This window comes from Bos taurus, chromosome 11 (genome assembly GCF_002263795.3).
Source record: "Bos taurus isolate L1 Dominette 01449 registration number 42190680 breed Hereford chromosome 11, ARS-UCD2.0, whole genome shotgun sequence".
Lineage (NCBI taxonomy): Eukaryota > Metazoa > Chordata > Mammalia > Artiodactyla > Bovidae > Bos > Bos taurus.
This window is the reverse complement of record NC_037338.1, coordinates 49,642,135-49,668,318: the sequence shown is the minus strand read 5'-3', so window position 1 is coordinate 49,668,318 and position 26,184 is coordinate 49,642,135. Positions and strand designations below refer to the sequence as shown.

General features: G+C 48.3%; 2 protein-coding genes across 2 annotated transcripts; one reads left to right on the top strand and one right to left on the bottom strand.

The window, feature by feature from the left end:
- Window positions 1-3,259: 3,259 nt before the first annotated feature.
- Window positions 3,260-11,175, top strand: TGOLN2 (trans-golgi network protein 2; the record flags this gene model as incomplete). Its single annotated transcript, XM_002691368.7, has 4 exons — window positions 3,260-3,347; window positions 3,592-4,370; window positions 6,377-6,460; window positions 7,225-11,175. Coding segments are annotated over 4 exons (957 nt in total), but the record flags the coding sequence as incomplete, so codon positions are not given.
- Window positions 11,176-11,389: 214 nt separating this feature from the next.
- Window positions 11,390-26,119, bottom strand: RETSAT (retinol saturase). Its single transcript, NM_001102279.2, has 11 exons — window positions 25,911-26,119; window positions 23,595-23,777; window positions 22,937-23,178; window positions 22,014-22,215; window positions 20,709-20,906; window positions 18,422-18,541; window positions 14,009-14,147; window positions 13,651-13,760; window positions 13,409-13,575; window positions 13,062-13,221; window positions 11,390-12,857 (listed from the first exon to the last, which is right to left on the bottom strand). The coding sequence occupies exons 1-11, from the start codon at window positions 26,077-26,079 to the stop codon at window positions 12,718-12,720; spliced, it is 1,830 nt and encodes a 609-aa protein (NP_001095749.2). The 5' UTR covers window positions 26,080-26,119; the 3' UTR covers window positions 11,390-12,717.
- Window positions 26,120-26,184: the final 65 nt, after the last annotated feature.

Genomic DNA, 26,184 nt, shown 5'->3' with positions numbered 1-26,184 from the left:
CTGACTTTATTTTTCTAGGCTCCAAAATCACTGAAGATGGTGACTGCAGCCATGAAATTAAAAGACGCTTACTCCTTGGAAGGAAAGTTATGACCAACCTAGATAGCATATTCAAAAGCAGAGACATTACTTTATCAGCAAAGTTCTGTCTAGTCAAGGCTATGGTTTTTCCAATAGTCATGTATGGATGTGAGAGTTGTACTATAAAGAAAGCTGAGTGCCAAAGAATTGATGCTTTTGAACTGTGGTGTTGGAGAAGACTCTTGAGAGTCCCTTGGACTGCAAGGAGATCCAACCAGTCCATCCTAAAGGAGATCAGTCCTGGGTGTTCATTGGAAAGACTGCTGTTGAAGCTGAAATTCCAGTCCTTTGCCCAACTGATGCGAAGAGCTGACTCATTTGAAAAGACCCTGATGCTGGGAAAGATTGAGGGCAGGAGGAGAAGGGACAACAGAGGATGAGATGGTTCGATGGCATCACTGACTCAATGGACATGGATTTGGGTGGACTCCCGGGAGTTGGTGATGGACAGGGAGGCCTGGCATGCTGCGGTTCATGGGGCTGCAAAGAGTCGGACACAACTGAGTGACTGAACTGAACTGAACAGGACCTTTTTATTTTCTTACTTTGTCTTATCTTTATTTTTAAAATGTTTTCTATAGTGAATGTATTGGGAGCCTTAATTATATGCTGCTGCTGCTGCTAAGTCGCTTCAGTCGTGTCCGACTCTGTGCGACGCCATAGACGGCAGACCACCAGGCTCCGCCGTCCCTGGGATTCTCCAGGCAAGAACACTGGAGTGGGTTGCCATTTCCTTCTCCAATGCATGAAAGTGAAAAGTGAAAGTGAAGTCGCTCAGTCGTGTCCGACTCTTAGCGACCCCATGGACTGCAACGTATCAGGCTCCTCCGTCCATGGGATTTTCCAGGCAAGAGTACTGGAGTGGCGTGCCATATGGTAGATACTGTTAAATACTCTGTATGAATTTTCTCACCCTCAACACTTTTATTCCCATTTCATAAAGAAGAAATTGATACCTAAAACAATTAATTGCTCAAAGTCAGGTGAATTATTTGTGCAGTAAACATTAAAGAATAACGGGTTTCCTTGGTGGCTCAGTGGTAAAGAATCTGCCTACCAATGCAGGAGACATGGATTCAGTCCTTGGTCCAGGAAGACCCCACAAGCCTTGGAGCAACTAAGCCTTCACCACAACCATTAAGCCTGTGCTTAGAGCCTGGAAGCCACAAATACTGAGCCCACACGCTTCAACTACTGAATCCTGCTTGCCCTAGAAGCCTGTGCTCCGAGACAAGAGAAACTGCCGCTTTGAGAAGACCGTGCACTGCAAGGAAGAGTTGTCCCCACTCACAACTAGAGAAAATCCTGTGAGGCAGTGAAGACCCAGCACAGCCGAAAATAAATAAAAATTTTAAAAAACTAAAAGAGAATAACAAGGACTATTTTTCTCCTCTCAAATTAGCAGATTAAGCATAGTCACTTACCTAGGATGGGTAAGATAATAGCACAACTTAAACAAGTTGCTTAAGTTTTTTGAGCTTCTGTCTCAGGCACCTAATCAGCACCTGATTATAAATAGTAATCACTATGAGTAGAAAACTGAAAATAATTCAGAACTCCAATAATAAGGAAACTGTCACAAAACCAATGATAAATATAAATTTTTTATGAAACCATTAACAGTCATGTTTGACAATATTTAAATTAATTAGGGGAGAGTGCCCTTGAACTCACATTTGATGTTCATGTTTCCAGCTACCTCTCTGTTATTTCTACTTGACTGTCTCACAGGCAAGAAATTCACTTTTAGTGCCCCAATCGTATTAAATCTGGTTTTCCACATCTTCCTCACATCATACCTCCCTCCCATAGCCAATCTATGTCCAAGGCCTGTTGGTATTTCCTCCCAAATTTATATTGAGTCCAACCACTTCCCTCTATTCTCACCGTACCTATGCTAGTCCTTCTAGGACTACTGCAACAGCTTCCTAAATGTTTAACTCCTAAACACACTATTTTCTTCCCATAGTCTGTGTGAACACAACAGACATTTTAAACAGCATGATACAAAACTATATATCCAATAATTGCAATTTGGGAGAAAATGATTATAGAATAAAAGACTGTGAAAACACACTACTTAAGAAACAGGGGGCGGGAGTACATTTATATTTATCCTAATTGTTTTAAAAAATCACTGAATAGGAACTTGTGGAGGAGAGCTAGAGAGCAAAAACATTCTTTTATTATTTATTATTCGCTGCTCAGGCTTCCTCTTGTTGCAGATAACAGGGGCTTCTCATTGTCACTTCTCTTGTTGCGCTGGTTGTAGGTCACTGGGTTCAGTAGTTGTGGCCCACCGGCTTAGCTGCCCCATGGGACCAAGGATGGAACTAATGCCCTCTTCATTCGCAGGTGGATTCTTAACCACTAAACCACAAGAGAAATCCCACAAGAACTTTTTGAGGTTTTTAAAGATAATTGCTTCAGTAACTTTCTAATGTGAACTTTTCACAAAATAAATCCCATTTTGATTTTTCAACCGTTAGATATTACCTAATCAAAAATATTGTTTGCAAGACAGAAATACGCTAAAACGTTGATAGTCACTACTCTGGAAGGGTGAAAGCAGAGATTCTGTTTTCTACTTGTACACATTTAGTGACTTTTCTAGCGTGAATGAATAATTTACACGATCAGAAAACAAATGAACTTTTAAGAAAAGATCTTTGACACCGTTTCTGTGGGGGGGTCAAAAGAGCAGGCAGCAGGGTTGCGAAGGCTCCCGCTACAAAGGTGATGGGGTGAGTGTCTGTTTCCAGATTTCCACACATCTGTGCGCTGCAGGGAAAGAACCATGAAGGAGGGAGAAGGTAGAAAGGCAGGTAGAGGATGGGAGCGAGCACGAGCCAGGCCCCAACGACGTCACTCCCGTGGGTACGTCCGTGGGCCAGGGAGCTCCTGCTCCGCCAGTATTGTCTCGTAAATACGAGAGCGAAGAAGGAAACGGGGACTAAGTTTGTAGCGGCCGCTGCGGAGCTAAGAAAGCAGGAAAAGACAAATACGCCTTCTACACGCAACAATACAGCCCCACCACCAAGAAAAGCAGTCACAGTTCGGATGAAATAGCGGAACCCCAGCTTTCCGGGCTTTTTTCTAATCTCTGCCCCTTGCGTGGGTGTGGCTGCGGCGACGCACACAGGAAGGGGCGGGACATAACACTAAGCCAGCGTGCTGATCTCGCGAGAGCATTAGGGGAAGGAAGCGCAGTCGGTGCAGGATGCGGTTCCTGGTTGCGTTCGTGTTACTGAGCGTCGCGGCACCAGGTAAGAATTTCCCCCCGCCCCCACCCCACCGCAGTCCCAAGACCAGCCCCCAGTAATCCCACTCTCGCCCCGGGGCCCGTCATCTTCACCGTGGCCTATCGGCCCCTGACCTCACTTCTTGCTTGCCCGAACCTCGCCACCTCTCCGCTCGCCAGCACTCCCCTCCCGTTTGCCCGTTGTAACGTTCCGAGGAGTCCTTTCTCCCCGAGTACCTCTCTTCAGCCAGATAGTTTCTCTGTTTCAGGCTTACTGCTCAGTTCTGCTCCAGTTCCCGGAACAGCCGCTCCGAAGGACGATCAGGCTTCTGCAGGAAGCTCCAGGGAGCACGTCTTGATCGCTCAGTCTGGGCAAGAAAACAGTAACCAAACCTTTCTAAATCAGACCGACGCGAAAATCGGCCCTGACAATTCGGGAAAGCGCCCGGCGGATACCGGCTTCGACAAATTGGGAGCCAAGGAGCGCCCCTCGGAAACCCACTCTGATAATTCGGGAGCTAAGCAGCACCCTGGGGAAACCGGCAGTGACAATTCGGGAACCAAGCAGCACCCCGGGAGAGCCGACCCTGGCAGTTCCCCCAGAGACCAATCCAACAAGTTGGTCTCCAGCCCCTCTTCTGATAACAAGGAGTCCACCAAGCTTCACGTAAACACAGTAACTGGCAAAGCTCTGCAGACTTCCAGAACTGAACCTGGGGGAAAAGTGTTGGCAGACCCCTCTTCTCCCCAGCAGGAGGGAGAAGGTAAGCCCTTAGAACTAACTGAAGATGTGGAGCCCAAGGAGACTGAAGAAGGGGATACAGAGCCAGAGGAAGACGCACCACCCAAAGAAGAGAAAGAAATGGTTGGCCCTGCCTCCAGGGAGAACCGTGAAGGGACACTTTCGAATACTTGGAGTAAAAAGGATGACCTTTATAAGGATAAGCTTGGAAATGCCAGTGCAGAGAGCAGCCACTTTTTTGCGTATCTGGTGACAGCAGCCATTCTCGTCGCTGCCCTCTATATCGCCTACCACAATAAGCGGAAGGTAAGGCAAGAATGCCCTTAAGAGGAGGAGTGGGATTTCCTCCACCCAGAAAGCCTGATGTGTGAGTATCCATCACTCATCAGCCAGTAAGCCCTGGGAATTTAAGAAACAAACTTCCGTTTTTTCTCCTGAGATCCTGCCAGGGTTCTCTATTGGATTTTCTAGGGTTCTTTTTTTTTTTTTCCCTTTGTTTTAGAAATCATTTGTTTTCACATCTGTTTCCTCTGAGTGCCCTCTGCTGTTGCATCACGTTTGAAGCTTAGGACATTATTATGATTTGACCCAAATGAAAGTCTCCTCCCATAATCTTGGAACTTAGAATCTCTCACATCCTGAGGAGGACCTGAGGACCTGACAGTTTGTATGTAGTTAAAGCAGTGATCTTCCTGTTTTCAGTGCTTCCTGTCTTATTTCTAGCTTCCTCTCCCAAGCGTTTGTCTTCCATCCGCAGGAACAGAAAGAATGGTTACAGAGTCTTCAATACCAGCAGCAGAGCGCTCAGGGGTCTATGTTCTGCAGCTGAGTTTCTGATTAGAAGAAAGGCCAGAAATTGCATGAATACACTCATCTTTTACTTCAGCAGGGTTTGTTGTGTTGCTTAGTAACGACTCCCAATGACAAAATAATTGCATTTCTTTTTTTGTTTTAACTGAAATGTAAAAAAACATTAAGTGTAGTTGATTTACAATGTTGTGTTAGGTGTACAGCACAGTGATTCAGTTTTTTATATATATTCATTTTCAGATTCTTCCCAAATGATTGCATTTCTTATGAGCCCTAAGAATTTAATAGTTTCTAATAGTCTGACTAAAATTGAAGGGTTCAATTCATGATAGTCAAAAGGCCTAGATCTGTGAGAAATGAGAGAAGACATTTAGTAGAAGTGGTACATTCCTGGGAATTCCCTGACAGTTAAGGGGTTAAGACTCCATGCTTTCACTGCAGGGGCCACAGGTTTGATCTCTGGTTGGGGTTCTAAGATCCCCAATGCCACATGAATGTGGCCATGAAAAAAAAAATTTTGAAGGTACATTCTTTACTCTACATCCGAGTGCTTATCATGGAGAGTAACCTTAAGTATGAAATGAGAGTGGTAAGGTTCAGATGAAGTAAAGTGTGGGGTGAAAGAGTACATTTGCAGATTAGAAGTAATTATTGCTTGATATTAAGATAAAAGAAGGGGGACTTGCTTAGCCTGGAAGAGTCTCAGTTGGGGAGGAGTTGGCAGTTCTTTTCACTGTGTTGTTGTTCAGTCACCAAGTCCTATCTGACTCTTTGTACCCCAAGGACAGCAGCATGTCAGGCTTCCCTATCCTTCACAATCTCTTAGAGTTTGCTCAAACTCGTGTCCACTGAGTCTATGATCCCATCCAGCCATCTCATCCTCTGTCACCCCCTTCTCTTCCTGCCGTCGATCTTTCCCAACATCAGGGTCTTTTCCAGTGAGTTGGCTTTTTGCATCAGGTGGCCAAAGTATTGGAGCTTCAGCTTCAGCACCAGTCCTTCCTGTGAATATTCAGGGTTGATTTTCCTTAGGATTGACTGCCTCGATCTTGCAGTCCAAGGGACTCTCAGGAGTCTTCTCCAGCACCACAGTTCAAAAGCATCGATTCTTCAGCACCCAGCCTTCTTTATGGTCCAACTCTCACATCCATACATGACTACTGGAAAAACCATAGCTTTGACTATACAGATCTTTGTCAGCAGAGTGATGTTTCTGCTTTTAAATAGGCTGCGTTCTCTTGAGTAAATCACATAGACTCCAGCTGGCTAGAGCCTAGAACAGCTGTCCTGCACCTGTCATTTCCGTTTAGGATAAAGGATTCTGATGTAACTAGGCCCTGTCCTCCTTATAATTGTCAGTAGGGCCTTTCTGTGAATGGTCTACTCTTTTTGCTGTCAAGATCATTAACAAATGGGCCGCCAGGTGATTACCTCTAATTTCAGAGACTGAAATCTGTCACCATAAAGTCACTTGTTAATCACTGTCTTGTCTTTTTCCCCAGATTATAGCTTTCGTCCTGGAAGGAAAAAGATCCAAAGTTACACGGCGGCCAAAGGCTACTGACTACCAACGTTTGGACCAGAAGGTGAGAGAGGAGGGAGGAATACGCCATCTCAGATGCACCTAGCCATGGGCTTGTGTTTGGTATAGCGGCAGCAGCTGATTCTGGGGGTGCTGTTTGCCATTGCCTCTGCCCTTCTCAGACCACAGCATACAGACATCCCCTGTAAAAATGTCTGCAGTGTTAGTGTTAGAAGATTCTCAGGACCTCTACAACATCATCTTCCTTCAGTAGATGAGGAAGCTCAGACCCAGAAACACTGTGATATTTTTTTTTCTAAAAGTCTTTATTGAATTTGTTACAGTGTTGCTTCTGGATTTCTTTTGGTTTTTTTGGCGGAGGCATGTGGGAATCTTCGCTCCCCAACCAGGGATCGAACCTGCACCCTTGCATTGGAAGGCAGTGTCTTAACCATTGGACCAGTGCAATCCCATTGGGAAGTCCCAAAACACGTGATCTTTTCCCCCTTAGTTTCTGGGAAAATCAAGACCTCAGAGCAACTCCCTCGACTCTCTGCCTATACTTTTCACACTCGACCAGCACTTCACAAGTTTTCACAGGCATTTGACTCACCCTGAGAATTGGTATTAAAAGCTTTTATTTTATCGATTGTTTTTTGTACAGTGAGGGTCAGTTTGTCTTCATTTTGAATTTTTCCTCTGAACCGAAAATTCTAGGAGATCTCTTCCCCTCAGCCTCAGCCCCTGCCCCATCATCCCAGCAGTAAGATATAAAAACAGATGAAAACAGATGAAAGTTACCAATGGATTGTATTGCTCTCGTTTCAGATTTGATTTTTTCTGTTCTTGAGAACCTTGTCCTCCCTGCTGATTTGTCTCTAAATCAAGAAGAATGAAGAGAAAAACACTGTGACCTAAGAGACACCCCCTCCTCCAGGGTTTGGTGGCAAGTCAGGGCTAGCAGAGGTGGTGGGGAAGGGGGGTTGCTTTAGATTTTGCACCTGCACTTTGGCGACCTTGTCCTCCTGTGTTCCCCTTATTTATGCTGGTGTCTTCCAGGCTGTCCCCCTCTGAGTGTGAGTGGAGGAGCATGTGGGCACCCAGCTGTGACCAAAGGGAGATCCTGGCCCTGGGTAGGTGCCCTGCCGGGGGCCTTGGGTTGAAGGTGGTTAGCCCTTGAAAACACCATTGCACTCAACACTATTTACTTTCGAGGGCCTAGGAGAAAACTGCAGATTAAGGCCCATTGCTACCAAGGCCTTTTCCTTTGTGGGGATGTGTACCCCACAAAAGATATAGAAGGTAGTAACTGCTGATGGCCTGAGGGCTCCTGTGAACACGAATTTCTTCAAAGTCTCCAGCAGCAAACCGAAACAGCAGCTACAAAACGGGCTTTCTTGCCCTCGAGTCCAGCCTGCCTAGTGCAAGCTCTTCATGCTCTTCTGACAGTTTCCTATCACTTAAGACAAAGTGAATCCACTTGCATTTGGTTGTACTGAGCAGAAAACTGAACTCGGGGATTCTGGGAGGAAAGCTTAAAGCCACTGTTCCCTGTCACAGATGTTTTAAAAATAACAGTTAACGATTATCGAAACATTGTGTTTATGCCTGCTTACCATCCTTACAGGAACTTTCTGAAGTAGAGTTGAGTTCATGCTTTGAAGGCATGTAGGACCATTTGGTTTGGGTCTGCATTTTTTTAGAGGACTTTTAAGAAACAGGATTCCCACAAATTCTTAGTTTGCCTTTGTTGCCTAAAATATTTGTATTTACTTATATTTACAAACTGATTATAGTCCCTTGTTTACCTAAATCTAGTTAAGGGTCCTCTTATCTGATATAAAATGGTAAGGCTAATTAGTAAAAATTCCCGCTCTGTCCCATGTCAGGGGTTATTAAAGTTTAAGAAATTTAGAGAATTCCCTGGGGGTAACCAAGGGTAGCCTCCTAGATCAGACTGTTGTTTGAAGTTTCATTTAACTGTTGTACTACCCTATTATAGAGAGCCTAAAGAGAGTTGTTTCTGCAAAGAAGAAACAGAGAGAATAGCTAATCTCAGGGAAATTTAAGAAAGTGGGAAGTGAGAGAGGAAGAGGGTGAGTTCTAGGCTGTTGAAGAAGTCTGGTGGAAGAAGGGGCCATAGTGTTTGTCATGGTATCTTCCACCTCACTTAAAACAGCCCATGACTGAGTGGAGATTTTCATCCTCTGCAGGTGACATTTGTAAAGGTGAGGACTGAAGACTCTTGGCATCATCCCCTAAGACCATGGTTATTTTATTTCCTTCTCTTGTCTCCCTCTTCCCTGCCTTTCTTCCTCCCCTCTGGTGTTTTCTATTTCTGCCTGTCTTCCACTGGCACCATTTTCCTGCCACCTATCTGTGTGCCCAGATTCTCTGCTCCCATCCATCTTGTTTGTGGTCCATTCTGCTGTTCAGCTTCTCCAGAAAGTATAGCTTCAGTTCCCTTGCCCTTCATCCTCCTCATAACCTTTACAAACTCATTAGTCTCTGTCTTTCTGCCAAGAATGTTTTCCCAGAGGTTCAGATCACCAAATCCAGTGGCTTGTTCTCAAAGCTTAGTCTTGCCCTGAATAGAATTGGACACTTAGACCATCCAAATTCAACCTCTCCTCTTGTGGTCTTTGTGGCCTGGCTTCTGAGAACTCCCTTTTCCTTTTCCTGTGCTGGTGGGGGAGAATGCCTGCAAAGACAGGTCTATCCCTTTGTCTCCTCAGAAACTTACTCATTCTTTAGCCTCTGGATAAGTGACTCCCAAGTTTCTGTCTTCAGCCTAGTTCCCAGAGAACCCTGTCCTGCCGTGTGGTGAACATTCCAGCTTGTCAACCTGTTGTCACTGAAACAGAATTTCTCTTCTTCTACACATTAAGCTGCCCCTCTCAATTGCCCAGTCTTTTTGATCATCTCGACTCCAAGCTGACATTTTTATCTCTTGGCACAAAAGTCCTATCCATTAAAAAGAAAAATATCTCTAGCTACAGTCTTTCTCTTCATTTTCCTTGCTTCCCTGCCCCACACCCCCACCCACTTCACTACCCTTCTGGATCTTTTTTTTCCCCTAGGAGCCACCTTCATTGATCTCTTGTCCACTTCCTCGTGTGTGTAAAGACCAGAGTGCTCTGAAGCTTCTGTCTCGTGGCTCTGAGAATCAAGTTCATGGACCCTGGTGTTTACAGCTCTGCAGGCTGATGCTGTCCTGCCCGTCTTTCTCTGCATCCTCCCGGGGCCTAAGGCCCCTCTTGTCAGGCAACCATCAGGCCTCGACATCCTTGATACGTTCTCCAGTCCCTGGCTTTTGGTGGCTGATTTTCAGTTAGGGCACACTCCCTTCTCTTCTTTCCTTTGCCTCCCCAAAAACCTGTTTTTTCAGGCCCCAGCTCCAGTTTGCCCATGCACCCCACCCCACCTGATCAGCTCTTTCTGTTTTACTCCAGTAAACACAATCTCACTCATGCATTTTGGAACTAAAGCAGAGCAGAGCAGTCAGTATCTGACATCTCTGTCTGGTCTCCCCAAGAAAATGAAGCTCCTCGCGGGAGCGCCCGTGGCATCATCTGCATATCTGCCTCACAAAGGGCAGTCCCTGGGGACCTGAGTTCATTTCTCCTCACAAAGGAGACGTGTTCTTTCTTTAGGACATCTGGCTGTGACCTTTCTGAGGCCTCACACACCGCTTTCTGTCTGCCGGTTGCTGCCCTTATTGATGGATTTTGCTAGGAAGGAGGAGAGCAGAAAGCAAGATTGGTTTCAGGCACCGAGAGCAGGTTGGCACCAGGTGGACGCATACGTATTGTGGAGTCCATGTAGCTTCACTTTTTAAGACTCAGAACAGGACGATTTCTTGTGAAAGAATACGGTCGAGTTTAAGTTTCACTTTAGAAATTGCACTGAAAGAAATCTCCCACACCAAAGGAAAAGTTGTTTTCTGGGTCACTGTCATCTTGAAGATACTCTTTGAAGCGTGTTTTCCTAGAGATTGTGTAGATGAGGGTGAGCTGGTGGTAGTGGGAGGATCTCTCTAGCTGGGATGGGGCGCGGGCAGGCAGGAGAGGTGCCCTATCCAGTCAGCTCTGTGCTTTGCTTTGCCGCCCAGTTTTTGGTTGAAGAGTGGTTTCTATTTGGAGGAATCTGTGCTTTAGAATCATTTGAAGAGTCTACCTAAAAAGGCTAAGTTAACTCGTAAAGACCTGACAACTAGCTATGTACACTCACATTTCTTGCCACGTGATGGCTTTTCGTGAAACTTGGTGACAGACCCCTAAACCTCTCAAATTCCCAGTAGGGATTCTCATTTCCTCCTCCCACTTCACATTTAATTCACAAGCCTGCCCCTTATTTTGGGAGGGTGACTATATGTGGAATGCTGCTGCATGTGAGATGAAAGCTGGCAAGCCTTGCACATGTTCTGAACCATTTGAGCAGGGAGGAGAGCGCTCTGCACCAGACCCTGTACTTCTGCCAGCTATCTCCTAAACATTCTGGGTGGGACCATTGTGTCTGGCCTTGCCTTGCTTAAGAAGGAAACCTGGGGAGAGATTTCTCAAATTTAACTGTACGTCAAGAACTAAGACTGAATCTCAGCCCAATTCCATGAAGTCACATATGGATTTCCCAAATACCCCAATCTTGAAACTCCTCATAAAGGCATTGGGTCTGAGCTTTATCAGGTTTCAAGCTGCCAACAAAACCAGCTTCCTCACACTCTTTGGTATTCCTTTAATTCAGAATTTTAAAGTGTTCAATAAATGGTTGATTGCTGAAGTTGTTTCCCTTCTTTTTTGTTCACCCAATTAGCAGAATACCACTGTTTTGCAGTTTTATTTTTCTTATTGTAATTTAATGATGATTTATTTCTTTAAAGCTTATTTGGTCCAACGATAAGTATTTTTCCATATAATGTTTTACTGAGTTTCTGTGAATGCCATCACCACGTAGTTTTGTATCTCTGCATAGAAACCAAAACAAATTTCAAATATTAGAGCTATAAAATTATTAAATTTAATTTTTTCCTCTTTTTAAAAAAAGTATAGTTGATATACATTGTATTAGTTTCAGGTGTACAACACAGTGATTTGACATTTGTATACATTACAAAATTGATCACAATAAGTCTATAATCATTTGTCCCCATATGAAGTTATTTTAGTATTAATGATTATATTGTACCTCTTAATCCCCCTCTAAAATATTAAGGTTATTAGTACTGCATTAAAATTGACTGACATAAGGCATGTTAGTAAGGAAAAGGTCTTTTTTTTTGGTTAACCTTTAGCACCTTCACTCACCTTCCCACCCGATCCCCATGTCAGTTCCAACACACTGGAAATGCATTCCCAGGCATTGCACACATTCTGTAACTTTCCATGACCTGATCCTTACTTCCAACCCCATTCCTCCTCACCAGGCAGCCCTGGTTCTAGGTCAGAGGTAACTGGGCTGCTCGTCATAATAGACTCGTTACCGCCCAGTGTTTGTCCTTTGCTGTACCCTTGGCTGGAATGCTTTCCGCCTGTGTCAACCCCAGTGAAGCTGTCTTTCTAGGCCTCTGCCCTGACTGCTGTGTATTTTGGGAAGCTGCACCTTGGTGCTCAGGCCCTGAGGTCTGGGAGGGTATCCTGGTGCTGACACAGTGAGAACCCAGCGTGACTCCAATCAAAAGGAAGCCTAGGCCCCAGCTGCATACGAATTGGATGTTCTCCCATAACGTATATACCTTGCTAACTAACACGTCCTGTCCACTGCCAGCCCCCACATCCACATGGACCATATCACAGGAGTTTCCCCACACTCTCAGAAGAGCCACTGGAACCAGAAAAATAGGATCTGCATCCTCTGAGCCTGTGGAACTACAAGCCAAACCATGCTCACCAGACACCTCTCTGTCGTGTAGAACTCCTGCATTGAGGCACTAAGGGGGAACGGGAGGAGAAGCCTCAGGCCAACAGGACCCCCCTGCTCCAGCTGACCCATGCTCTCGAGGGTTCTAGCCACCTGATGAGAATAATCCATTTGATGGCTCAGACTTAGGAGGTATGGGTGTGGGATGCAGAGCGCAGCTTGACAGGCCATGAAAGCCACCCATGTCAGTAGCCCACGCTGGGCGTTTTGTAGGAACAGCATGTTCTAAAAGGTGTGAAAGAGCTTCAGTTTAAGAACCACCATCTATGCTAGATCTGTGTGTTGGACCTGTATCCAGAAATGAGAAACAATAGTTAGAGTGCTTTACGTGATTAAGGAACTAATGCAGAAAAACACAGGTGAGGCAGGGGATGTGCCAGTTCCTCTGACTCCTCCCTGAGCCAACTAATTCTTCTTCTTCCGGGCCTGGATCCGCGAGCCAAGCTTCCAAAGGTCTAAGTACAAGTTCCGCTTCAGGATGGCACTGCTGCACAGCAAGGCCCCTTGCAGGGCTCCAGTCAACCCACAGGTGAGGACATCTTGGCCTGGGAGACAACAGTGGAGGCCTGTGAGCATCCCCCCGCCCCACCTCCAAGCAGGGCAGTGGGGAGACTGGCCCCTGAGCCAGGGCCACAGAGATGCCTTCAGACCAGGACCAGGGTCCTCAGCCACCAAGGCAACAGAAACAGAGGACTGACTGACAGGCCCAGGGTCCCAGTTTTCCTGGCAGGATGGGGCCTTCAGCATACCTGTCAAGTAGAGGTTCGGGATGGGGCTCTGGGCCCTTATGGAGGCCATTGCACCAGGATGCAGGCGGCCCAGGTCATGGTCAGCCCCGTAGCAGGCCCCCTGGGGAGCCGCCAGGTAGAACTGAATGCTCAGTGGGGATCCTCCAGTCACACTGTCCACCTGAAGAGGCAAAAGAGGTGGCCGAAGAGTGGGAGGGGGACCTTGTGAGACCCTCACCTCTTCTTTCCCTGCCCCTGCACGAGCTGCCAGCCAGCATAGGCTCCTCTGGAGCTCAGTCACCCCAGGCCTCATTCCCAGCCCCATAGAAGGGGCGGAGATGCACCGACCACCAACTCTGCCCTCCTACCTTCCCCTCCAGATGTGGGAACTGCTTCAGGAAGACCGACACAGCGGCTTCAACAAAGGAGCTCTTGAGGTTCTCGTAGGCACTGCTCCGCTTTCCCTGGGGCTCGTCCCGCCACTCCTTGAACCACTCGTATGAGGTGGGCACTAGGATGATCGCTGTCGACCGGTCTGGGGACACAGAGCCAGGTCACTGCTGCCGCCCCTCCCGACCCAAGCCCCAGCCCCCAGCACATCAAGCCTCACCTGGGTACCGGTCCTCCCAAGTTGGGTCCTTGGCCGATGAGAAGGAAATGAAGAGAAGGGGCATGTGCGCGGCGGCCTTGTCCCCAGGCAGAGAGACATAGTGCTCCATCCTGGGGAGGAGAGGGGCTGTTGGCCCTGGACATGTCCCCCACAGCCACCAGCCCCACCCCGAGCACAGCTTATCCCCAGGTGCCCCCAAGGGATGAAGCCAAGGCACAGCCCAGGTGGGAAAAAGTCCTTTCAGAGTAGATTCTTGCCCATCTCCTCCCATCCTATATCCTGCTGCTTCCCCCCTAGCATCTGTGGCTCTGGGGGACCAGGCTGCTACCCTTCCTGCACATGTACACCCATGCCTTACGCCCTGTCCATGTCTTTGTCAAAATAAATATAGTAGTTGGTGGTCGGCAGCCCCAGGTCCTCCTTGGTGCCTCGGAGGCAGATGAAGACACAGAACATGCTCAGGCCGGGCCGAACCATCCCCAGCTGCCGCTTCACACCTGCAGACGGTTAGGAGGGCCGTGAAAAGGAGACCACCAAGATCTGCCACCACCCCGGGAGCCAGCAGACACCCACTCGCCTCATCTGCAGCCTCAGCTGTTTGGACAACTCGGCCTGCTCCTCAGTCTCCTGCCTGTGATGGCCATGGCCCCAGACATCTGCTCTGAATGCCTTGAGAAGCAGAGATGGCCAGCTCCCTGAGCCATTCACAGCATCTGTGTCATGGTCCCATTGTCACCTTAATGTCTAAGTTAAGAGCAGGGACTTCCCTGGTGATCCAGTGGTAAAGAATCCATCTGCCAATGCAGGGGATATGGGTTCAACCCCTGGTTGGGGAAGATCCCATATACCTCAGAGCCTGTGTGCCACAACTACTGAGCTTGTGCTCTAGAACCCATGCTGCAAAACAAGCCACTGCACTGAGAAGTCTGTGCACCACAACAAAGAGTAGCCCCTGCTCACAACTGGAGAAAGCCTGCGTGCAGCAACAAAGACCAGTGCAGCCAATAAATCAATACGAGCAGAGGACAGGGCTCCACATGACAAAGGCCACGGCTGTGAACAGCAGTCTGTTACAAGCCTTGGCTTCAGTATTAAGTTGAATACAAACCATCTAATGGATAAAAGTGAAAATGTTAGTCCCTCAGTCATGTCCGACTCTTTGCAACTCCATGGACTATAGCCTGCCAGGCTCCCTCCTCTGTCCATGGAACCTGGCAGGTCACAGTCCATGGGATCACAAAGAGTTGGACAGGACTGAGCGACTAACTTACCCCCCGCCCTGCCCCACACACACACATGAAATAAATAACTAACGAGAACCTACCGTATAGCACAGGAAACTCTACTCAGTGCTCTGTGGTGACCTAAAGGGGAAGGAAATCTAAAAACGAAGGGATATATGTGTACATATAACTGATTCACTTTGTTCTACAGCAGAAAGTAACACAACACTGAAAAGCAACTATATTCCATAAAAAAATCAATTAAAAGAACCCTGGGTCTCAAATCAGTCACACAATGATGAGACCAAACCCTACTGCTCCAGACCAGCCTCAGCTCCTTTACTTATTTTGTCAGTGAGTGTTCCTCGCTCAAACAAATGTCCTCTTCAAAACATCCTCAATAATGTCCAAGCTCAGTTAAGAAAGGCACTCCTATTCACAAAGACTCCCTCGGTCTGACCACCTCACCTCCATACTCTCGACCCCAACCAGCACTGCCTTGTCCCCAAGGCCACAAGATATCCTGTTTCCATCTCTGATACAGAGACAGAACTGTCAGAATCTCTACCCCAAACAGCTGGAAACATCAGGAATCCCAGGAGTCTCTGCGGCCTCTCGGTTGAGCATCACTGCCACCACTGTCTGAAAGGTTCTCAAACTGGGATTCATCCAGCTCCCACTTGGGAGGGGTGGCCGGTCCTTCAGGCAGGAGGAGGGCGGAGGGTGCTGGCACAGGAGACTGTCCTCAGGGCTGAGATGCATGTGAGCAGTGGAAGCTGTACCTGCCAGTGAAGGAGGGGCAAGCTCCCTTTTTTGTTTTTGCATCCAGCACCATGTGACCAAAATAGAATTTGGGGGTGGGAAAGAAGGTAGGAGTGGAATAACCAAGTCAAAACCATGTACTGTCTTTCGGTGGGGCCAGAGATTGACTAAGGTGGAGCTTCCCTGGTGGCTCAGTCAGCAAAGAGTCTGCCTACAATGCAGGAGACCCAGGTTCGATCTCTGGGTTGGGAAGATCCCCTGGAGAAGGAAATGGCAACCCACTCCAGTATTCTTGTCTGGGAAATCCCATGGAAAGAGGAGCCTGTAGGCTACAGTCCATGAGGTCACAAAAGAGTCAGACACGACTTAGGGACTAAACAATAACTAGCTGGAACAAGGAGAGCCCACAAATATAAGAGTAATCTTCCCCTGTATCTCTAAACACAGAAAGCAGTTTCCAGAAAATACAGAACTCCCTCATAGGGTCCTTTCCTTATTCACTTAGGTTGTATGACCATTAAGTGTAAAAGAAATTATGTTCTTTACACATGTGGCTTAGGGTACAGAATCCACCTGCCAATGCAGGAGACACAGGAGACTCAGGTTCAATCCCTGGGTGGGGAAGATTCCCTGGAGGAGAGCACGGCAACCCATTCCAGTATTCCTGCCAAGAGAATCCCATGGACAGAGGAGCCTGGCAGGTTATAGTCCATGGGGTTGCAAAGAGCAAAACACAACTGAGCACACACAAACAAACAAAAAACAAATTATGTTCTTAATGCCTTTTAGATTCAAAGGGAACTAGGAATCATTCTAGGCAGGAAAATACTTTCGCTTTTTTTTTTTTTTTTTTTAGGTGTCCCTCCAATTACTCCATGTCATTTATTTGCATTCTCTTTCTCGTGGATTTTTTGTCACCTGAGGACGTGCACTTGATGAGGGCCCAGGGCCATTAGGAGACAGCGTCAGGGTTCAAAGGTCCTGGGAGAGAGGGAGGCTGGAAGTACCAAAGGCCACTGGGCGGTCTCTGCCTCAGGCCACACAGCTCACCCAGCCTGAGAGAGGGAAGGCCTCTGCTGGCAGTGGACATTGGCCGAGGCCCAGTGAAAGGAGGCAAAGGGCTGAGGGCCTGTTTCCCAAGTACACGTCCTGTACCCCAGAGACAGTCACAGCAGCCGCCGACCCTCTCACCGACCAGGAAAGCCAAGACCTCAGTTTTCTACTGGGTCTCTTTCCCGGGTTCCCCAAGAGCAGCCGCGGGCCCACCCTCCAGGGTGGATGCTCCTTGTACTGGGCTCTAGGCTCCTCCTCAGGTTTCCACCAAGGTTTCCATCCCAAACGCATCTTGGGCTACTCTTACTCCCCACCTCCCACCCCAGCCAGAGGCCTGGACACAGACCTCTCTCTCACCCTCCTAGATCGCTGGCCCCTTCCCGGCCAGTGGCCTCCATCCCTCAATTACATTGGGAGCTGCCAGCTCCATTTCCAAATGGTGATGCCCCAGCTAACCTTGGCTCAGCCACTCTGTCCTTGGGAGCTGATCTGCTCTCCTCCTCCTTCTAGTAAGGCCTTCTCTCTGGAAGCCCCACGTTTCCAGCCCAGAGGGGACCAGGAATCCAGGCTTAGGAGTCAGAAACATCAGCCTCTTCCTCTCCACTTGGCTGCCTCCAGCTGGGTGGGCCTTGGGCAGCGATTCACCTATGTGCCTCCATTTCCCCTGCCATCAACATGAGCTCTACCCAGCAGCTGAGGATCAGATGCAAGGACAAAGGTAAAGCTCGCACACAGACATGGCTCCCCACACAAAACCACAGGCTTTTATTTTTGGACACGGCCTGCAGTAGAAATGACTGGCATGTGTGTGTGTGCTCAGTCATGTCCAACTCTTGGCAAACCCATGGACTGTAGCCCACCATGCTCCTCTGTCCATGGGATTATCCCAGCAAGAATACTGGAGTGGGTTGCCATTTCCTCCTCCAGGAGATCTTCCCCACCCAAAGATTGAGCCCGAGTCTCCTGCATCTCCTTCACTGGCAGATGGATTCTTTATCACTGAGCCACCTGGGAAACCCAGAGATGACTGGACTCAGGCTTATTTCTATCTGGGTCCCAGGTTTTGAGAGCAGGGCTCCAGGAGAAGAATCCAGGAGGGTACCCCTGCAGCCTCAGCACCAATACAAAGCTGGTTCCTTGCAGAGGCAGGAAAACATAACCTTAGGTCCCAAATAAGGCCCACAGCAACAATATCAAGACCTTCGTCTCCACTCCAGCCTTCCCTTCCCTTAACAGCAATGTCAGACCAGACTTCCCCACACCAAACAAGTATGAAATTAAGGAAGGAAGCAGAATTCACATGGCAAACTTAATGAAAAACCCAGGAACCATTCCTTTAAGACTCAATCCACCATCATTAACTATCAGGGAGATGATCTAAGGTCAAAGGAAACCAGAAATGGGCAACTGGGACTGGAAACTTGAAAGAGGAAAGGGAAACGCAGTTAAGGTTATCAGGGGAAAGGGTGTAAATCTGCCAAGGATGAAATGAGAGATAAAAACTAAAGGGTCTTTGGGGAAGATGCAGGACAAAGGAAGTTATCCCACCCCCTAAACAGAGGCCTGCTGGGGATAGATGTTATTAATAGAAATTGGTGTGCTCACCTTTTCTGCCTAAGGAGGGTCAAAGGGCAGCCCTGATGCTGGGGGAAGCATCAGCCAGGCTGAGTCAGCTGGAAGCAGAGGGCAGGTCCAGGGCACTCGGAGGAGAGCCACGCAACTCATTTGTTTACCTGGCAGACAGCGGGCCTGCTCTGGCAACAAGTGCTCGTAGGTGTTGAACAATCCCGCGTCGGAGATCACGATGGGGCAATAGATGTTCACCAGGTCCTCACCCTTCTTCACAGTGACACCTGCAGGCACAAGAGCTTAGCTGAGGTTCTGTGCACTCCAAGAAGACAAGAAAGGCCCCCATTCCTACCCAACCCCATCTCTCCCACACTGACCCAGGCAGGTAGGCCCCAGCTAAAACTGCAGAGTGAGGGATCAGCCCAAAGCACTGCCTACAAGGCCCAAAAGGCCCACAGTCCCCACTGGCTTTCTAGCTCTCTCTCTATCTGATATGGGAGCTCTTCTCTTTAGCCACCAGCCAACCTCCACACTAACCCAGACAGAGCCCGTGAGCTGATAGCCTTCATTAAAATGCCAGGTCCTTCTTTACTGTTGCCAGAGTTTTTGGTTCCAACACACTCTCTTTTAAACCCTCCAGTGACACCTCAACCTCTAATTAAACTCCAAACCCTCCTATCAGCCTTCTGTGATGTGCTCCCTTCTGTGGATCCAGCCTCATCTCTGACTGTCTGACAGTTTTCACCAAACTATTAGATAGGACTATATGCAAATAGCATGTGCGTGCATTCATGCTCAGTTGTGTCTGGCTCTTTGCAACCCCATGGACTGTAGCCTGCCAGGCTCCTCTGTTCATGGGATTTCCCAGGCAAGAATACTGGAGTGGGTTGCCATTTCCTTCTCCGAGGATCTTTCCGACCCAGGGATCAAACACACATCTCCTGCAGCTCCTGCATTGCAGATGGATCCTTTACCAACTGTGTCATCTGGGAAGCCCCCAACGGCTGACAGTCAATCATTTTTTTAACCTAGAAATGTGACAGACTCTTATGATTCAACCTAACATTTTCAGATGCCTAAATATATTCAGCTCATGGGACTTCTCTGGTGGTCCAGTAGCTAAGACACTGAGCTGCCAATGAAGGGGGCCCAGGTTCGATCCCTGGTCAGGGAACTAGATCCCACATGCCACAGATGAGAGTTGACCAAAGAAGACCAAAGATTCCATGTGCCGCAACTGAGACCCAGTGCAGCCAAAAAAGAGAAAAAAGAAACTCAGCTCTTTCATATCTCCGTGCCTCTGCACATTCTGTTCCCCCGACCTGGAATGACCTCCTCTCCCCTCTGACCAGCTTCCTCTCACCTATCACGACCTCCCTCTGAGGGTCCCTGTCCCACCATCCTGTGCCACCTCCAGCCTCAGTTCGTGCCTCCATGCGGCACCTTGGTTATATCTCAGTCATCTGCCCTCTGAGACTGGAAACTTCTTGAGTTAGAGATTAGGATTTACTTATCTTTTATCTCCATCTTTTATCACATAGCATGTGAAAAACATAAATATATCCAGAACTGAATTTAATTCAATGATAAACCCTCCTTGGTTCACAGACCACCTGACGGCTGGAAGGAAAACTGGTTTGTGACTGTGAGAGAAAGTCTTGCACAGCTGATGGCCACCCCTGCCTCACTGCTGGGAACTTTGCAGTCTCTTCTACAGATACGTCCTCAAACATCACCGATGGCCTTTTCTCCCTTGACTTTTGGGTGCCTTGGGCCACCCACTCATTACCTCCTTCTTGAATGCTTACTCTGGTGAATTCACCATCACACCAGCCCTGTTTCCTTCAGGCCTCTCTCTCCTCCCTTTGCCGAGGCTTCTGAAGTTACCCTAGATGGTCTGTCTATTTACCAGAGCCCTTCCCTGCATAGAGCCTCTCCTTGCAGAGTTTATCCTTGGTGGAATTTTGACTCTCTGCTCAGGTGACAGCAAACACCTGAGCCAAGGTAGAGTCTGAGCCCCACTCTGCCATTTACAGGGCATCCTGGCGGCCTCCACACCACCCTATGGAGCACCCAGGTTACAACTCACTCCATCAGTCACTGAACAAACATTTACTGGGCTCCAGTACGTGCTAAAGTCTATAGACATAAAGATAAAAAAGACACCGCCTCTACACTCAAGGAACTCCTGGATTAAAGGATAACTACTTGTCTGTATTGAATAAATGATGAAATACTGTTCTCTGGGGACCACACCACCCTTTATCCTTCCTGTGTCCTTTTCACTTCCAGACCATGTCAATTGCTATTCCCAGGCAGCCCCAGATTGAGGCAGATTCCAGCCTGTAACCCCCTATTTGGAGGTCTCTGCCCTCAGTGCTTTCTTTGCTCTCCACTCCCAGTCTCTCCCACCGACGCCAAGGACTGTGAAGAACGATGCAGGGCTCTCACCACAGGCTTTCCCAGCTGAGTCGAGCAGGATGCTGTGCACAGGGGCCCTTGTGAGGACAGCGCCCCCGGCCCGTTGAATCACAGGGATGGTGTGGAAGGCGATCTCACTGGAGCCCCCTCGGGGATAAAAGGCCCCTCCTAAGAAGTAGTCAACCAGCAGAGCATGCATGGAAAAGGTGGTGTGGCTGGGGGTCACACCTATAGAAGGAAGGAGGGGGTGATGAGGCAAGAGCAGGCAGCAACACCATTCAGAGCAGAACATGGGAGGGGTGGGGTGGGGGGAGGGGAGGGAGGCTCAAGAGGAAAGAGATACATGTATAATTATGGCGATTCACATTGCTGTACAGCAGAAACCAACACAAAATTGTAAAGTAATTTTCTTCCAATGAAAAAATAAAAAAGGAACACGGGTTCCTGTCAGAAAACATGCAGCCTTTGGGAATTCCCTGGTGGTCCAGTGGTTAGGACTAGGTGCTTTCCCTGTTGTGGGGGGCCTGGATTCAATGCCTGGTTGGGGAACTACAATCCTGCAAGCTTCATAGCGTGACCAAAAAAAAAAAAAAAAAAAATAGAAAACATGCAACCTGAGTCTATGCCTCCCAGGATCCAAGTGATTCTCAGGGCAGCCTCTTTCTATCCAAACAGGCAAACAGGGAGTGTTCCAGGTCTTGGGCCAGTGGGAATGACCTCCCTGCAAACTGCCATGCTGCCAGGGAGGAGAGTGTGGACTAGAAAGAAAACCATCCAGGACACAGGTGAGGGGGATTTTTATCAAGGTATCCAGCAGGGAGGAAGACAGGCATTTCTTCCCTAAGCTCAAGAGGACCTGGAGTGTGAGCAGCTCCACTTTAGTTAGCTAGGCAGCCTCAGAGTCAAAGAAATGCCTTTGAACTGTGATGCTGGAGAAGACTCTAGAGAGTCCCTTGGACAGCAAGGAGATGAAACCAGTCAATCCTAAAGGAAATCAGTCCTGAATATTCACTGGAAGGACTGATGCTGAAGCTGAAGTTCTAATACTTTGGCCACCTGATGCAAAGAGCCAACTCATTGGAAAAGACCCTGATGCTCGGAAAGATTGAAGGCAGGAGAAGGGGGTGACAGAGCATGAGATAGTTGGATGGCATCACTGACTCAATGCACATGAGTTTGAGCAAACTCCAGGAGATAGTGAAGGACATGGAAGCCTGGCGTGCTGCAGTCCATGGGGTCGCAAAGAGTCGGACATGACTGAGCGACTGAATAAACCAGGCTCAGGAAGAAAGACTAAGAGCCAGGGGCTTCCCAGGGCCCAAGGCCAGGACCCACCGTAAGTGGGGAAGATGTAGCTGAGCACAGCCTGGAGCTCCGGGGAGGCGGGGAGCTGCTGCAGGACCTCAGCCAGGCTCTGGGTGGATGCACGAAGGAACGGAGAGAAGTAGGTGAGCAGCCCATACTTGGTGAGGAGCTGAGCCACGGGCAGTGGGAGGATCTTCAGCAGGACAGCATAAATGCCTCCACGGGATACCACCTGGGAGGGGAGTAAGCAGGGAGGAACAGGGCTCACCTCCAGACCCGCTGTGACAGAACTGCCTGTCCAACAGCCTGCACAGTCCAAGGGACCAGCAACACTTGGTGGTGGTGGTTTAGCTGCTGAGTCATGTTCGACTTTTTCCAAGCTATGAATTGTAGCCTGTCAGGCTCCTCTGTCCATGGGGATTCTCCAGGCAAGAAAACTGGAGTGGGTTGCTATTTCCTTCTCCAGGGGATCTTCCCGGATCAGGGATCCAACCTGTGTCTCCTGCATTGCAGGTGGTCTCCTGCACTGGATTCTGAGCCTGCTGAGCCATCAGGGAAGCAGAACTTGGCTAAATTTGGATCGTAAAACTCTGTACTCTAAGTTTTTTTTTCTTTTTTTTCCCATTCTCCCCTCAGATGAGTCCTTTTTTGCTTTTCAGTTTCCTGCCCAAATTCCTTTTGAAAAATTCCAATCTGGTCTCAGATGAAGTGAGGTTACAGATGAAAGGGGTTACAGATGTAACCACATGGAAGCCAGCCTGGCCAGGCCAGAGTGTGAGTGGCAGCTGCTGAGCCCAGGCTCCAGAGAGAGGGCCTGGCTGAGCACAGAGGTCAACTCGGACCTGGGCTGAGTTCCAGACAAACATGTCTGTTCCTCCTTCCTGCCTCCCTCACCCGTCACTCCACTAATGAGGAAGGTAAGCCTTGTTGGGAATAACACATGTCCGTATTACCTTAACCAGCTTCATATACTTGTCAATGGCAGCTTCTTCCTGGGGAAACTTGTCCTTGAGGCCCTGAATATAGGCTTTCATCCCCGTGTACATGGGAAACTCTTTTCGGCCATCAGGCCCTTCTAGTACCATGATGTCAAAGGGAGAGGACAAGGCAGCCCAGTCTAGCTGCCCCTCAGTGATCTGGTCCAAGATAAAACGGTCAAAGCTGCCCTCCTGCATTCTCCCAATGTAATGGATTCCTGTTGAGAAATAGAAAAACAAGGCATGATAGAGATAAGGGAATTGAGCATTGGAAAGGCTCCAACAAGGAAGCGAGGTGAAAGAGGCGTCCTACAGGCCAAGCCCACGCCCACAGAGGGGGTACCCACCCTTTCTGAAAAGGGGAGTTGCAGCAGAAACCACTAGATCCCCGCCCAGTTCAGCAGGTACAGCTGTCAGACCATGGAGATACATGTGGTGTGTCTCTAACTTCTTTTCCCTTCATCTGAGATCAGATTGGAATTTTTCTAAAGGAATTTGGGCAGGAAAGCTGTCAGACCAACAGTGCCCAGGGCAAAGAAAACCTGGGCCTCCAAAACCACTGAAAAGCCCAGGATCGTCCCACTGCGGCTGCTCCAAACCTCCTGCTCCCACCCCTTTGCCTTGGCAGCCTTACCCGTGTCAAATTCAAGGCCATTCTTTCCAAAGGTATGACAACAGCCTCCTGCCTTGGTATGTTGTTCCAAAACGAGAACTCGCTTGCCAGTTTTGGCTAGGATTGCAGCTGCTGCCAAGCCCCCAAAGCCACTGCCAATCACCACCACATCCAGCTTCTTTGGCACTCGGCTGACGGAGAAAGCTGCAGCAAAGGAGGAGATGGAGAGCGCAATGAAAGGACAATGAGGTGGAAAGCAAGGCAGAATGTTCTAGCTTATATGATGCTCCAAAAAATTTCTAGAGCAGTTTGGCACAGGGCTCCTCACTAAAATATCTCAAACATTTTACCTAGGACATACTCAGGACCCACTGGGAAAGGTTGAACAAAGTGATTTAGGTTGATCTGAACTGGCTGCAGTCCATGGGGTCACTAAGAGTCGGGTACAACTGAGCGACTGCCTTTCACTTTTCACTTTCATGCATTGGAGAAGGAAATGGCAACCCACTCCTTGTATTCTTGCCTGGAGAATCCCAGGGACAGAGGAGCCTAGTGGGCTGCCATCTATGGGGTCGCACAGAGTCGGACACGACTGAAGCGACTTAGCAGCAGCAGCAGCAGAACTGATTTAACCAAAACCACTATGTAGCTGAGGATTTTCCCTACTTGCAAGGAAAGAATAATTCATAAACTATCACACACACACACAAGTGCTGACCATGATCCAGGCTAAGAATAATAAATGCAGTCAGAGACCGAGCTAGGGAAGAAAGAAAACAAGGAGGTGGGGGACAAGAGAAGAGTATCATGGGGCTGGATGGTGGCTCATGCGACAGTCTATTCACAAGCAGGTTATCTTCAGAAAATGCAGGATCTGCAGGCAGTAGTGGTGCAGCCCACTCAAACCATGGTTCTGAAAGATCTTGATACAGAGGCAGGACAGAGCTCCTCTGAGAAATCACAGCACCACCCCTTCACACTGGGAAAGCCTGGATGTGGGATCGAGGAGGAAGCACCTAAACAAGACAAACTGGACAGCCCATGGTGCTGTATGGGCACTTTCTACATAAGATCTATTCTTTCAAGATCACTCCAGAAGAACTGAGTTTTGGGATTTTTCAAGATGCCAGAGAACTCGGTAAAAACTTTGAACTTTTCAAACATTTTTTTAAAAGACCTGCAGTGAAAAATACATTTCATACATCAGTATATAATATAAAGAAGTTCCACAATACTTAGCACAACTATGTAGGATACACTGATATTTTCCATTTGACTGAATTTTAAAATGCTAGTTGCAACTCACTAAATTGATATCATGACCCACTACGAGAGATCAACACTTGGTTTCAAAAACAAACTAATCATCTCATCTTTAGACCAATCCAGATAAATGGAGTGACTTGCTAATGGTTACACAGTACATCAGGCTTCCCTGGTGGCTCAGACAGTAGAGAAAGTGCCTGCAATGTAGGAGACTGGGGTTTGATCCCTAGGTGGAGAAGGTCTCCTGGAGAAGGAAGTGACAACCCACTCCAATATTGTTGCCAGGAAAATGCCATGGACAGAGGGGCGTGGAGGGCTACCAGGGTCGCATAGGGTCGGACAGTGACTAACACTTTTACTTTCACTTTTTTCACAGAGTAAATCACTGTTGTTTGTTGTTCAGTTGCTCAGTCCTGTTTGATTCTCTGCGACAGAGACAGTGACAGAGTCCAGTTAAAACTCTGATTTCAGAAATAATAGTCCTTCCACTTACAACAATACTGTCTTTATTTTATTTATTAAGCAGCCGAACTCTTTCTTTAAACTCTAAAAGAAACCCACAAATACTTTTTAAAAGATGACAGTGCAGATTCTCCGTAAACAAAGAGCTCTGAGCCCGAGGCACCCCACTGAGCCTCTCTTCAACCGCAAGATTATGGGACCAGCATTATCAGTCACATCCCGTGATGAACCAAATGCAATTTCCTACAAAGGTTTCTGTGCAGCTCTCCCACGCCCTTGAACCCCTGGAGAAGGTAAGTGAGAATGTTACGGTCTTAAAGTCAAAGAGGGGGGAAGATCTCTTCTTGTTTAAACCGTTAGCCATGGCTATACCAAGCGGCAGGGTCTGAGTGTGGCTATGACAAGAACTTGGCTCGCCCAGGACGATGCCCGAGACCCAGAGGCCACGATTCCCTGGGCCTGCGGGGACCAAGGCTCTCGCCAGGAGTGGATTCTAAAGCGGGCGCCTATACATGCAAAGATGCCCTTCCAGCACTTTGCATCTGGGAAACGCTAACCCGTGAGGATGCTCGGGAGCAGCCTAGGTCCCCGGGGTGTCTCCCCGCTCACCTTGCTTGAGAACCTTCTTCCTGGCCTCCTTGTCGGTCACCAGAGGCGCGGGTGGCCGTTGGACATCCTCCAAGAAGGGGTTCGGGGAGCTGCCTGAGAACAGCCCCTTGTAAACTTTGCCGAGGACGACCAGCAGCAGCGCAGCCAGTAGCAGCAGCGACACCCACATAGCGCCGGCGCCGGGTACCGGCAACTCTTTCGCTTGTACAGCGCCTGGGGTCTGGAGCCGCAGCTCCGCTCAGTTAGATAGTCCTCCCACCAGGGAGGCGGAGTC

Excerpts from the sequence above, each read along its gene's own strand:
- RETSAT (NM_001102279.2), bottom strand. The coding sequence starts at position 26,079 with ATGTGGGTGTCGCTGCTGCTACTGGCTGCGCTGCTGCTGGTCGTCCTC. Across the intron at positions 13,576-13,650 it reads TTGGGAGGACCGGTACCCAG|ACCGGTCGACAGCGATCATC; the intron begins GTGAGGCTTGAT and ends CTGTGTCCCCAG. Across the intron at positions 13,222-13,408 it reads TCCCACATCTGGAGGGGAAG|GTGGACAGTGTGACTGGAGG; the intron begins GTAGGAGGGCAG and ends TTGCCTCTTCAG.